This window comes from Balaenoptera acutorostrata, chromosome 7 (assembly GCF_949987535.1).
Source record: "Balaenoptera acutorostrata chromosome 7, mBalAcu1.1, whole genome shotgun sequence".
Classification (NCBI taxonomy): Eukaryota; Metazoa; Chordata; class Mammalia; order Artiodactyla; family Balaenopteridae; genus Balaenoptera; species Balaenoptera acutorostrata.
The window spans coordinates 24572460-24583564 of NC_080070.1; the positions used below are offsets into that span (position 1 = coordinate 24572460).

The 11105-nt window shown below is 59.3% G+C and overlaps 1 protein-coding gene across 2 annotated transcripts; it reads left to right on the forward strand.

The window, feature by feature from the left end:
* The first annotated feature begins 292 nt into the window (after nt 1-292).
* Nucleotides 293-10168, forward strand: PRRT4 (proline rich transmembrane protein 4). Of its 2 annotated transcripts, none has more exons than XM_057550240.1 (5): nt 293-474; nt 1722-2445; nt 2531-2635; nt 2961-3080; nt 7859-10168. In XM_057550240.1, the coding sequence occupies exons 2-5, from the start codon at nt 1794-1796 to the stop codon at nt 9682-9684; spliced, it is 2703 nt and encodes a 900-aa protein (XP_057406223.1). In that variant the 5' UTR covers nt 293-474; nt 1722-1793; the 3' UTR covers nt 9685-10168. The 2 variants fall into 2 exon arrangements, with proteins under 2 accessions (XP_057406223.1, XP_057406224.1); XM_057550241.1 differs by having other exon boundaries at nt 452-503.
* Nucleotides 10169-11105: the final 937 nt, after the last annotated feature.

Consider the following 11105-nt stretch of genomic DNA (forward strand, 5'->3'; position numbering starts at 1 on the left):
CGGGCACAGAGGCGGCGGCGGCTCAGCGCTGCGGTGCGCGCCCGCCTGCCTGCCGGCCGGGTTGGGGGCGGACCGCGAGCCGCGGGCCGGGGGAGGAGGAAGGGAGAGGGCGGGCGCGCGGGGTGGGAGCGCCGGATGCGGGGAGGGCGGGCGGTCAGAGCGCGGCTGCCGCGGAGCCCGGCGCGCGGCTTGCAGCCAGGAGGCGGCGCAGCGGGAGGGAGCGCGGAGCCGGAGCCGGGCCGGGCCGCCTGCCTGGGGCCAGCGCTGCGGGCCGGGGACGGGCCGCGCCAGACCCGGGGAAGCGCGTCGGCGAAGCCGCGGTGGCCGGGACGAGCCAGGGGGGCGTCGGCCGCAGAGAGAACCGACCAGAGTCGGCGGAGCGTCGCCCAGCGGGGCGCCTGGGCCGCCGCGACCGCCCCTTCTCGGGGGACTTGTCGGAGGAGACCTGCCTGCGGGAGGGAGCGAGAGGAGCAGGTCTGCCGTCAGGGCAGCGGGAGAGGGAGGTGTGTGTGTGTGTGCGCGCGCGCGCGCCTGCCTATAGGGGTGGGTGGGTGGGTGTGTGGGAATGTGCATGTCTGGGGATGACGGTGTGTGCTGTGTGTCTGTAAGGAGCGTGCGAATGTGTGTGTAGGGGTGTGTATGCCTCTGTGTCGGTATATACTGTGTGTGTCTGTGAGGTAGGGGTGTGTGTGTGTGCCTGTGACACAGAGCAGGCTGGGAGCTCACAGAGCTTGGGTCTGAACCCACGTAGGATGGAGGGGGCTCGGCAGGACCAAGTGTGTGTGTGTGTGCACTTATGTGCAGGGGTGTGTGAAGGGTGAGTAGGTGAGTGTGTCACGGGTGCTAGGTGTGGCCGTGTGTGTGATGTAAGGGTGCTGGGTGCACCTCCATCCCTGGCTCACCCTCCCCTTCCCCTACCAGAGGTAGGTGCCTGGGGTGGGGGCCAGGGAGTTAGGAGTCTACTGCAGCAGCCCCTGGTCCATTATGCCTGCCTGGCCATCTTCCCCCCGGAAGCCAGAGATAGCCAAGCTGACCCTCCCCCCAATACTTCTAGGGTTAAGGGATGGGGAGCCGGCCAAGCCGCAGGAAAGGGGGAAGAGCCTGAAGGGACAGAGCTTCTGCCAGACCAGGGCACCCTGCTTCCCTGGCCAGAGCTGCCTTCTCCATCTCTGCCAGATCACTCACCCTGTGCTTCATCCCTCCAGGGACCAGGGCTCCCAGGGTCTGAGTGAGAAGACAAACATCTTAGAGGGGGGCCGGAGCTGGGGTGGGAATGTGTTGAGACTCATCTGTGAGGGCTAGCTTGTTCACAGTTGTATTACCAGAAGGGTGCTCAGCACACAGTAGGCCTCAACAGATATTTGAGGGAGGAAAGAGAGAAGAGAGGGAGGGAAGGGATCTGAGTCTGGGAGCCACGTCCACCCGCTCTGCTGTCAGTCAAGGATGAGGGCAGCTGGATGCAGTCAGACCAGTCCCTGTCCCCGGACTGAGCAGGTGGGGGAGGCAGGGGCTTAGTGAGAAGAAACCTTGGCTAGAAGAGAAGGGAAACTGCAGGGAAGAGATTTGTGCTGGGGCCTGAATGTTCAGGAAGAAGCTGGCAACTCTCCTTGGGCAGAAGCCTTTGTGTCCTATCCCCACCACCTGCTTCTCTGGGATCAGAAGCCTCTCTGGGGCATCAGATCCCAGGCAGCCAGAGCTCATAGCACCTCTCCTCTCTCCAGGACCTTCGTGCTCAAAGGTGCTGAAGACCTGAGTCCCCTGCCTACCCAGGCCACCTGAGGCCAGGAGGGGCCATGGCAGGGTATGGCTGTCTGGGGCTGGGGCTGTTCTGCTGGGTCCTGCTTGCCGTCCCTGTGGGCTCCCAGCCTGCCTCCTCTGTCCCAGGTGCCCATGTCACCACTTTGGCCCCGCCACCTCAGAGTGAGGCCTCTGTGCTGTCTCTCAACCTGGGACTTAACTTCAAATTCCACCTTCGGGGACCTGCTGCTGCTTGGGGGAGCTCTGTCACGGAGACCCAGGCACTTTCTCCTGGGCCGAGCCGGGAGCCGGAGGAAGAAGTGGCCGGTGGGCTGAGGACTGACCCCCTTTGGGAACTACTGGTGGGCTCTCTCGGGAACTCCCCCCCAGAGCGGGGCTCTGCTGAAGGCAGCTCTACTCCCTGGGCCTCCTCCTGGCCTCTGGAGTCCACATCCCTCCTCGCTGGGCCCACTGACCGGCCCACTGCTCCCTACCAGCCCAGGATGGGCACCGTGACCTGGGCTACTGCTCTGACGGCTACAGCACCTCCATCCAGTGCTCCCAGGCTCCACCAGAGCGAGCTGGAGCTGAAGTTTGACATGGCGCTGAGAGCAGGCGTAGCCCCAACGCTTGGACATCGAACACTGCCCCTGCTGCCCAACCTGCGGGCCAGCCTGGCAGAGATTGCTGGGCGCCTGGGACCCTTTGGTGAGTACCCACCCCAACCCAAGGAGAGCCTCTGCTGGGCAGTCTGGCAGGTAGGAGGAAGCTTCAGCCTGGGCTCCTTTTGCAGGGTTCTTTGGCACTACTGTGTCCCCACTCCGGAACTTATCAGGCCCGAGCCCCCCAGGCCCAGTTACATCCCCAAGCTCTGCCTCTGGAATTTCGGATTCTCCAGGTGAGTGTTTATTTCACTGCAGCAAGCATTTATAGAACACCTCTAAATGCCAGCACCTCCTTTTTCCCTTGACTCAAGGGCAGCTCGCATTCCTTCTCCCAGGACCTGGGATACCAGCCACTGCTCTGTGGGGAAATGCCCTCTTTGCCATACTAAGTCTGGTTTGGTCCTTGTAGCTTAGCTTCTGGTATACATGTGGCTACAATTCCTGGGACAGTGGCTCCCATAGGTCAAGCTCTGAGAAAGGACAGGATTTTCTCCAAAGCTCCAGAGGCCAACGCCGGCTGGTAGGATGGCAGTCTAGCCCTATGTGCTCCCTTTGCAGGGTTCTTTGGCACCACTCTATCCCCGCCCCCATCCCCCCAGGAGAAAAAACTCCCAAGTCCAAGGCCACTGGACCCAGCTGCTTCCCTGAGCTCTGCCTTGACTGCAACAGCATCACTAGGTAAGTATCCAATTCATTTAAACTTGACTATTATTTATTGAGCACTTACTACATGCTAGCCACTCATCGGCATTCTGGGATCCTTTTATTTCACTGTCATCACCATTCTCTTCATCACCACTATGGAGATATATATTAATGGTCTGAGAACAAGTGTTGCTGAGGATGGTCCCACACAGAGTTAAGTAATGGTCCTCTGGGATTTTTGCAATCATAGACAGAGCAGGATGTAGACAAATGTATCAGGGGCAAACGGACACAGGAACTCCTTCATGATTTCCACAGCCTCAGCACTAACCCCACCCTCTACTCCAGTCTGCCTGCCCTGCCTCCCCACCCTCCCACTCCGACCTTGGGGCTCTGTCCTTTGCCGTCTGATCTGACATGACGTGCTGTCAGATATGGGCAGAGTTGGGCCCCTCATTGGGAAGACGTTGAAGAGAAGACCTTGCGCAGACAGATGCCATCCTTGTTCAGGGAGCCTTTCAGAACACGCACATAGACAAGCTGGTGGTGCAGAGCAAAGACCAGGGGCTCTGGAATCCTGAGACTTGGCTTTGAGACTTGAATCCCAATCCACTTCCTAACTGGCTGGTGACCTTGGACAGGCTATTTAACTTCTCTGAGCCTAAATTTTCTCCTATATCTGGGGTTTAATAATAGTGCCTGTTTTGTTATTGTAAAGCTTCCACATAATGTAATGGGCACAAAGTATTAGCTCATTAAATAGTGTCTGTTAACTTTGCTTCTTTCCCCGGTGTGTCCCAAGTACATTCCAGATCTACCTCTCAGATACGGCAACCGTGGCCCCTAAATGTGATAGGACAACACATACCACAAAAGGCAGAGGGCACGCTGCTTGGGGAGAGGTTCTGGTAGGTGAGGCCAAGGGAGACATGCAAAGGGTTAACTGTGGCTGGGCATCCTCTCAGCCACCCCACACTAGGAACTGGTGCAGCAGTGGAAACCGCTGGTCCCCGAGCTGCTTCCAGCTCCAGACTTAACACTTGACTGTCGCTTCCTCTCAAGCAGACTCGGCACTCCTGGGCATGTGGATGGGGAGCCTGCCGTCTCCTCCCCATCCAGCCCAGTGTGCAGCAGTGGCAGGATCTGCTGTGGAGTTGGGGGCAGGCTCTGTGGCCTCAGGGGAAGGATGCTGGGTGGCGGTCTGCCAGCCTTAGTGACAGCGCTGGCCAGGCAGGTTTAATGAGTCTGGACAATATCAGAGGCAGCCCAGCCGGCTGGTGGCCCCGCCCTCCTTCCCCCTCCTCTCCACGGCTGCAGGAACCCAGCCTCTTCCTGGCTGTCCCTCTTGGATAAACCCCGGAGGGCTGCAGGCCTCCTGGAGAGAAGGCCAAAGAGCCTTGTTCCTGCCAGCACCTTCTTCGGGAGTAGTGGCAAGCAGTTAGGGGATAAAGGGAGTCTCTCTGTGTCTTCTCTAGGAACTTTCTAACCTCGGTACAGTTAACCTTTGGGCCTAGGGCTTCTCTTCTCTTGCATTAGGTCTGCTTCACCTCGGACAGAGCTTGCCTTCAGCCAGTAAGCGCTGAATAGTTGTGCAGGTCGTTAACATAGTAAAAGACTTCCATACCAGTTGATAACTATCCACCCTCCTTAGCCTCCTGAGCACCACTCCCCTCCCTGACCACCTGGCTGGCAGCTGTTCTGATTCACCTGAAACAGTGGTTAAATATTTCGAATGTCACCCTGACAAGGAGTACCAATCCTCTGTGATCCTGGAGGTGGGGTTGCGGGGAGGGATGGGACCAGGCCACTGATCCGGGCTGCAGCTTCCGGCATCCAGAGTAGAGAGTGATTCCCCAGCCCTTTGATCTGGGCAGCTAGTGGACTTTTCCATAAATTGAGCCGGGCCCTCTTCCCAACTCCTCCCCAGTCGGCTCTGGCTTCACCAGTTACTCACATTGACATCCCATCTCCTCTCTTGCCCCTGAGGTCAAGAGGAGCCACAGGGCCAGAGTGGGACCACCTTGTAAGGGAGGCCTGCTCAGAAGAGGGATCCTAGGAAGTCACTACCTTCTGGGGGAAACCGAGGGCCCCTTCTGTGGAAACCTCAAATGGGGAGACAGACGATGAGGTCAAGCGGACCCGTCAAAGGCAGAGGCTGGGCCTTCTTCGCCTGTCCCCACCCATACCTGGCCTGCCCTGCCCCCTGGGAGCAGTGCTCCTAGGTCAGAGCTCTCTCCTCTGACACTTGAGCTGGGCCTGTACTCTATTTCCTGGTTTTCATTCTTTTTCTGGCTTCTTAGGAATATTGCAGTTTGCTCTAGTTGCCATAATGCTTTGGGCCAGAGGTGAAAGATGGGGTCTTCTGTGGCCATCGAGTGAGAAGTGGCGCTGGAAGAGGGTGAGGCGGAGCAGCTCTCTGAGAGCTGCACTCGTCTGTACAGTGAGCGAGGAGGAGGCATGAGGGGCGACAGGTCGGCGCAGGCTGTGGGCTCCTGGCTGGGGTCTCCCTGCCTCTCTGCAGAGCCCACCAAGACCGGAAAGACCAAGGAGACTCATCCACTTTGCAGAAGTGGGTTGTGCAAGGGTATCTCAGGGGACCAATAAATGAGGGGTGAGGGAAAATGTTTGTGTATTTGATCCCACTGGTGTTAGACTGACCCTGCCCCCCACCGAATCAGCAAGCCCTCAGTTCCCAGCTGAATGATTCCTCATTTAACTCACGGCTGTGTCTTCAGTAGGTGTTTGGGGATGGTCAGTCCATCCAAATGGTGTTCTTTAAACAGGGTTCACAGAGTGAGACAGTGCGTTGATGTTCACTCATTTGACTAATAGTTGACTTTCTAAGGGAAAACAGCCTTTTGTTAGTTAAATCGAGAATTAGTTTGAGGCCAGAAATGGTCACACTCACACAGACACACACCGATGACTGACGGGTGATAAACATTAGCCCATAATGATCAGACCAACAACAGTTGTATATCAAATGCTTATGATGCACCAGTCTCTCCAAAGAGCTTTGCACACGCTGGCCATGTATCCTCATAACAGCCCTGTGCAGTAGGTGCTCTTCCCCATTTTAGACTTGAGGCATATGATGGGACAGGAACCAGGGAACATGCTGCCATTTGCAGTAGGCAGCCAGCTGTATATATGTAATTTTTTGGCAGCTCCCTCTCTGCCCTCCCAGTTGCCCAATTCTACCTTCCCCTCCCCTCTCTCCAGGGCTGCTTTCTGGCCCGCTCACTCCTTTTCCTTGTTCTTAGGATTGCTCTGTTTTCCATGTCCCCAGCACAAGCTGGCACTGCCTGGGGTAGGGATGGGGGTGCGCCTGCAGTCTTCCTGTTTTGTCCTGCTGAGGCATGGCTGGGTATGTCCAGGCAGTTGGGGCAGGAGTCTGCTTGTCAGGAGATCCTCCCCGCCTCATTCTACATCTGTCTCCCATGCATTTCCCCATCGCCAGCTGGCTCCTCCCATCCTTCACCACCATCTTTCTCCCTCCATCCTTGCCTGCAGCTGCGGTTCTGCTAAGCCTGCTAGATGCGGGAGGGAGGTTCAGCGTGAAGCATCTTCCCTTGCTGCCTGGCCATGGAAAATCCTTGGGTCTAACTCTTTTTCACCCCTCTCTAGCTCCAGGAGAGTAGAATTAGGGATCTTAGTCCTCACACTCTCTTACTTGACTTCCCTTTCCTCAAGGGATGTGGGGAAGATGTTAGAGCACAGGATGGGGCTGGGAGCCTAAGTTAGCAAACCCCAGAGCACCTGAGGGGCTCACTCGCTAAGCTGTGATCCCCCCAAATGTTCCTTCCTCAGAGTTCAAGGGTAGTCTTGAGACCCAGGGGAGTCCATCTCAATGTCACCTTCTATAAAAGGGGGTGAGAACCAAAGGGGCACTGTATTAAGAGTCTCAGACCGATGACTTTGTAGTTGAGTTAGGATGGGGACCATAGCCATGGGTAGGCCGAGGTTGGAGGTGTAGCAGGCAGGAAGGCCAGTGAATAGGGAAGGTTGTGTTTTCTCAGGGTGCTGGGGATGGGAGGGTCATATCACTCCCCCTGCTGTGTGTGTGGGGGGGGCGGGGCGGGGTGGCTTTTCCTGATGAGACAGGGAGAAGGGGGGAGCAGCTGAAAAAAGGCAGGGCAAGCTTCTTCTAGCACCAAGGTGGGAGTTGGGAGTCAGGGGTGCAGAACAAGAGATAAGCAAACTAGTATTATGAAGCGCCTCTGAAATCAAGGAGAGGGGCTCAAACTGGTGCTCAGATCTGGATTCTAGTTGCAGCTCTGCCAATTTGTAACCTTGGACAAGACACTTGGCTTCTCGGCAGAGCCTCAGTATCTTCATCTGGCAAATAAGAGGATTCATTTCTTCAACGAATATCTGCTCAGTGCCCACTCTGTGCCAGGCACTGTTTTAGGCATGGGGATTCAGATGTGAGCAAAGCAATCCTTGTTCTCACGAAGCCTCCTTCCTGGCGGGAGGATTGAACTAGAGGGGGCTTCTACAGCTCCTTCCACTTGTAAAATTCTGTGACTTCTTAAGAAAAACCCTTTTCAGTGGAATCACAGGGTAATGATCAAAGCAGGGAGCTGGGGGTGGATGGGGTGGGGGGAGGGCCTGAGAGCTGAAACTGCAGCCGGAGGAGTTTGATGTGGGAAGGGAAGGTGAGGGGCTGCGGGGTCAGTGAGTCTCAAATTTAAGGCAAGTCCTTCCTGGAAGCTATGAGGACTCTCCGATTGGCATACAGGCTACTGGCTGTAGGGTGGGCAAGGGGAGGGCTGCACGCAATGCCTCAGACAAACGTTCTTTGCCCACAGACTCCACCACCTCCACCTCTGGCCTGGATGACCCCTCTCCCGCCAGCCTTGGGAACCTTTCGGTGCAGCCAGAATGTGGGCCAGGGTCCTGCAGTATCAGAGAACTGCCTGAACGCGAAGCGCAGCCTCCTGCGGCCCCACTGTCCCTCTTCTTCCTGACCCTGGAGGCCGACTGGACAGAGGCCAAGGCTCGCTGGGGTTTGGCCTGGGAGGCCCATGTGTACGGGGTAGGCGCGCTCTTCGGCCTGGTGGCCCTGCTGGCGCTGCTGGCTCTGGCCCTCTTGCCCTGGCGCTGCCCGCCCGGTGCCCCCTGCCTGGCGCTGCTGGACCTGCTCCTGCTCTCCGCCGGGACCACCCGGGCCTTCCCGCTCTTCTACGACGCCTACGGGCACCGCGACCGGTTGCCGGCGCTGGCCTGGCTGCTGCTGCAGGACCTCCCGCTGCCCTGCCTGGCCGCCGGCCTGGGCCTGGCCTGCCTGCTTCTGGCCCGGCCGCGCCCGCCGCGCTGTCCAGCCGCCCTGGCCGCGCTGCTGCTCCTGGGGCTGGGGCTGGCGGCCGCCGCCGCCCTCGGGAGCGCCGCCCATCGCCCGCTGCGGGCCCTGCGGCTCGCCTCCCGCGGGCTGCACGCCTTCCTCGCCGCCCTCCTTTCCGGGCTCCTGCTGGCGCTGTCCTGCTGGGGGGGTCGGCGGCGGCGGGCCGGAGCACCCCTGGGAGCGTCCGGCTTCAAGGGCGCCACTCCTTTCCCGCAGGCGCGCAGTCCCTTCGGCCCGCTCGAGTCCTGGCGGCGCGCGGCGCGCACGGCCCCGGTGGCGGGCACCTTCGGGCTGCTGAGCGGAGCCCTGCAGGGCTACGAGGTGCTGCACGCCCTGGGCTACGGCGGCCAACCTGGCCTGGAGGGGCCCTGGCCCTGGTGGGCCTTCCAGCTCGGCCTGCGCCTGGGCGAGGTGGGCGTCGCGCTCCCGTTGGCGCTGCTGGGCCTCTACCCGGCGCTCTGCAGCCCCCGCGTGCCGCCGCGCTGCTGGGCCAAGCTCTTCCGCTTGTCCCCCGGCCACGCCGCCCCTCTGCTGCCCGGAGGCTGGGTCGCCGGGCCCCCGGACAAGAAGCCCCTGGGGAGCGCCATCGCGCGTGGCGACGCGGAGCTGCTGCAGCTGTGCGCCCTGGCAGGGTCGGGTCCCGACCTCCTACTCCAGGGAGGAGGCTGCCGGGGCTTCGACGGCGCGGCCGCCAACCCGGCCCCTTCCCCGGCCTCCTCCCCCTGCAGCGATTACACCGTGGACTTCCGCCCGCCCTCCCCCATCAACCTGCGGCGCAGCATCGAGGAGGCCCTCTGCAGCGAAGCCCTGCTGAAGCCCGGCCTCTTCCAGGGCCCGGCCTTCGGGGAAGCCCTGCCGGGGCTCGGCCTCTACCGCACCGCCTCGCTGGGGGCGCAGACCGGGGCCGGGCCCACTGGGAGGTCTGGGGAGGCCCCTGGTTCCCCCGCGCCCCCCGAGCTCCCCTCTCCCGGGGCCTGGCCCGCGGGCAGCAGCGCCTCATCCGGCTCGCTGTGCGGACTGTCGCGGGACAGCTCGTCCATGCTGCTGTGCTCCAGCCCGGACAGGCCCCCTCGCTGTCCGCTGGTCTGCGTCCTCAGTCCCCCGCGGCCCTCAGGAAGCAGCCCTAGCCTCCCGGCCTCAGGATCCTACCAGGCCCTGTCCCCACCCTCCCGCGACTCCCCAGAGCCTACTCCTGAGCTGCAGGCCGAAGAGGCCTTGCTGCAGGAGCAATTCCTGGACGCCTGCCGACAGATTGACGAGCTGAGCGTGGGCAGCGACACCATAGACCTGTGAAGATGTGGGCCCCTCGTCGCCCCGACAATACGCCCCCTTCTGGCGCCTGTTCTGCCCGAGACCTGCACACTGTAACCCTTCCCCAATCCCGCCTGGCTCAGATACCTCTCCCCGCTTCCTTTCCCATCCAGGGACCCCTGGATGGGTGGGTCAGCAGCCAGGCTCTGTTGATTGGGAACTAGTGCCACCTTCTCTGGAGCCCTGGGCACTGATGCCCTCAGCTGCAATTCTAGGCTGGCAGGGCTCCCACTTTCCTTGGCATTCACCAGCAATAAAGCTCCAAGGTGCTCCACTCCAGACCACCACTTCCCACTGTGGTGCTGAGTGAGAGGGGCTGTCCTCAGCAGACCTCAGGACTGGCCTCAGTCCCCACACCCACCTCTGCCACGCCCAGGAATCCCATCCCTGCGTGACTGAGACTCCGTGTCCTCCGCATGATCCTTCCCCATAGAAGGGTCCATGGCCCATCTAGGAGACTCTACAGCAGTTGGGTGGGAGGTGAGCGCTTTCAGAGTTAATTTATCAATAAAATATTTTCAGAGGAGAAAGGTCTGACCTTCTTGGAAAAGCTGAGATGAGGCAATAGCAGCAATGGTTCTGCCAGAACTGGAAGAGAAGTAGTGTTTGGGTGGGGTGGGTCCATCTCAGACCCCAGTGACCTTCACTCCTGACTGCAAGGGGTCTTGTCCTCCACATGACCTTTCCCCATAGACGAGGCCATGGCCCATCTGGGCTGAGTGAGGGTCCTGGGAGTGGCCCCTTGAAGACCCTTCTGACTCCCTGGGAAGTGGCTTTTCAGAGTTGGATCACTGCCCTGAGAAAAGAGGTGGAAACTCTACAGTCGTTGGTGGAAATGTCTGCATTCCTAAGAAACTGGCTTCAGGTCCTGATGGACAAGTGGTTAGGGACTAGTTAGTGTCAAAGTCCTTCATGGAAATGTTGATACACATCTCAAGGGCTTGATCACTTTGAGCTGGGTTTCGCAGCAATCTCCCTGCCACGTACCCAGAGGAATTCACAGAGGAAATTACTTGCTCCACCTACCAACAGGACCTCTTCAAGTTTGGACTAACAAGCCCCTTCCCCTGGAGAGCATTCATCTCCCACAGGTGCAGATCCTCCCTGGAGAAAGCCTGTCTTCGCCAAACCCCAGCCCCATCCTACCCACCAAAGCAGAACTCACAGTGCAGAGACCCATGAATACATCCGGCCACCAGGCACTCCGTAATCCCTCCCTTGTCCAGAGCATTTGGCTCTGAGCTCTGTAGTGTGCATTTGTCATTTGGCTAAAATGCAGTAAGTTCAGAGTGGCACTAAAACAGAGTCAGAGATTTGAAAACTAAGTTCTGGCAGTGTTTTGGCAGATGTCCTGCACATCACAGGGTAGTCTACAGGGGCACACATACTAGGTTTGAAGTGGA

Coding starts and splice junctions, on each gene's coding strand:
- PRRT4 (XM_057550240.1), top strand. CDS start 1,794: ATGGCAGGGTATGGCTGTCTGGGGCTGGGGCTGTTCTGCTGGGTCCTG. Junction 2,446..2,530: donor TGGGCGCCTGGGACCCTTTG/GTGAGTACCCAC, acceptor CTCCTTTTGCAG/GGTTCTTTGGCACTACTGTG. Junction 2,636..2,960: donor TGGAATTTCGGATTCTCCAG/GTGAGTGTTTAT, acceptor CTCCCTTTGCAG/GGTTCTTTGGCACCACTCTA.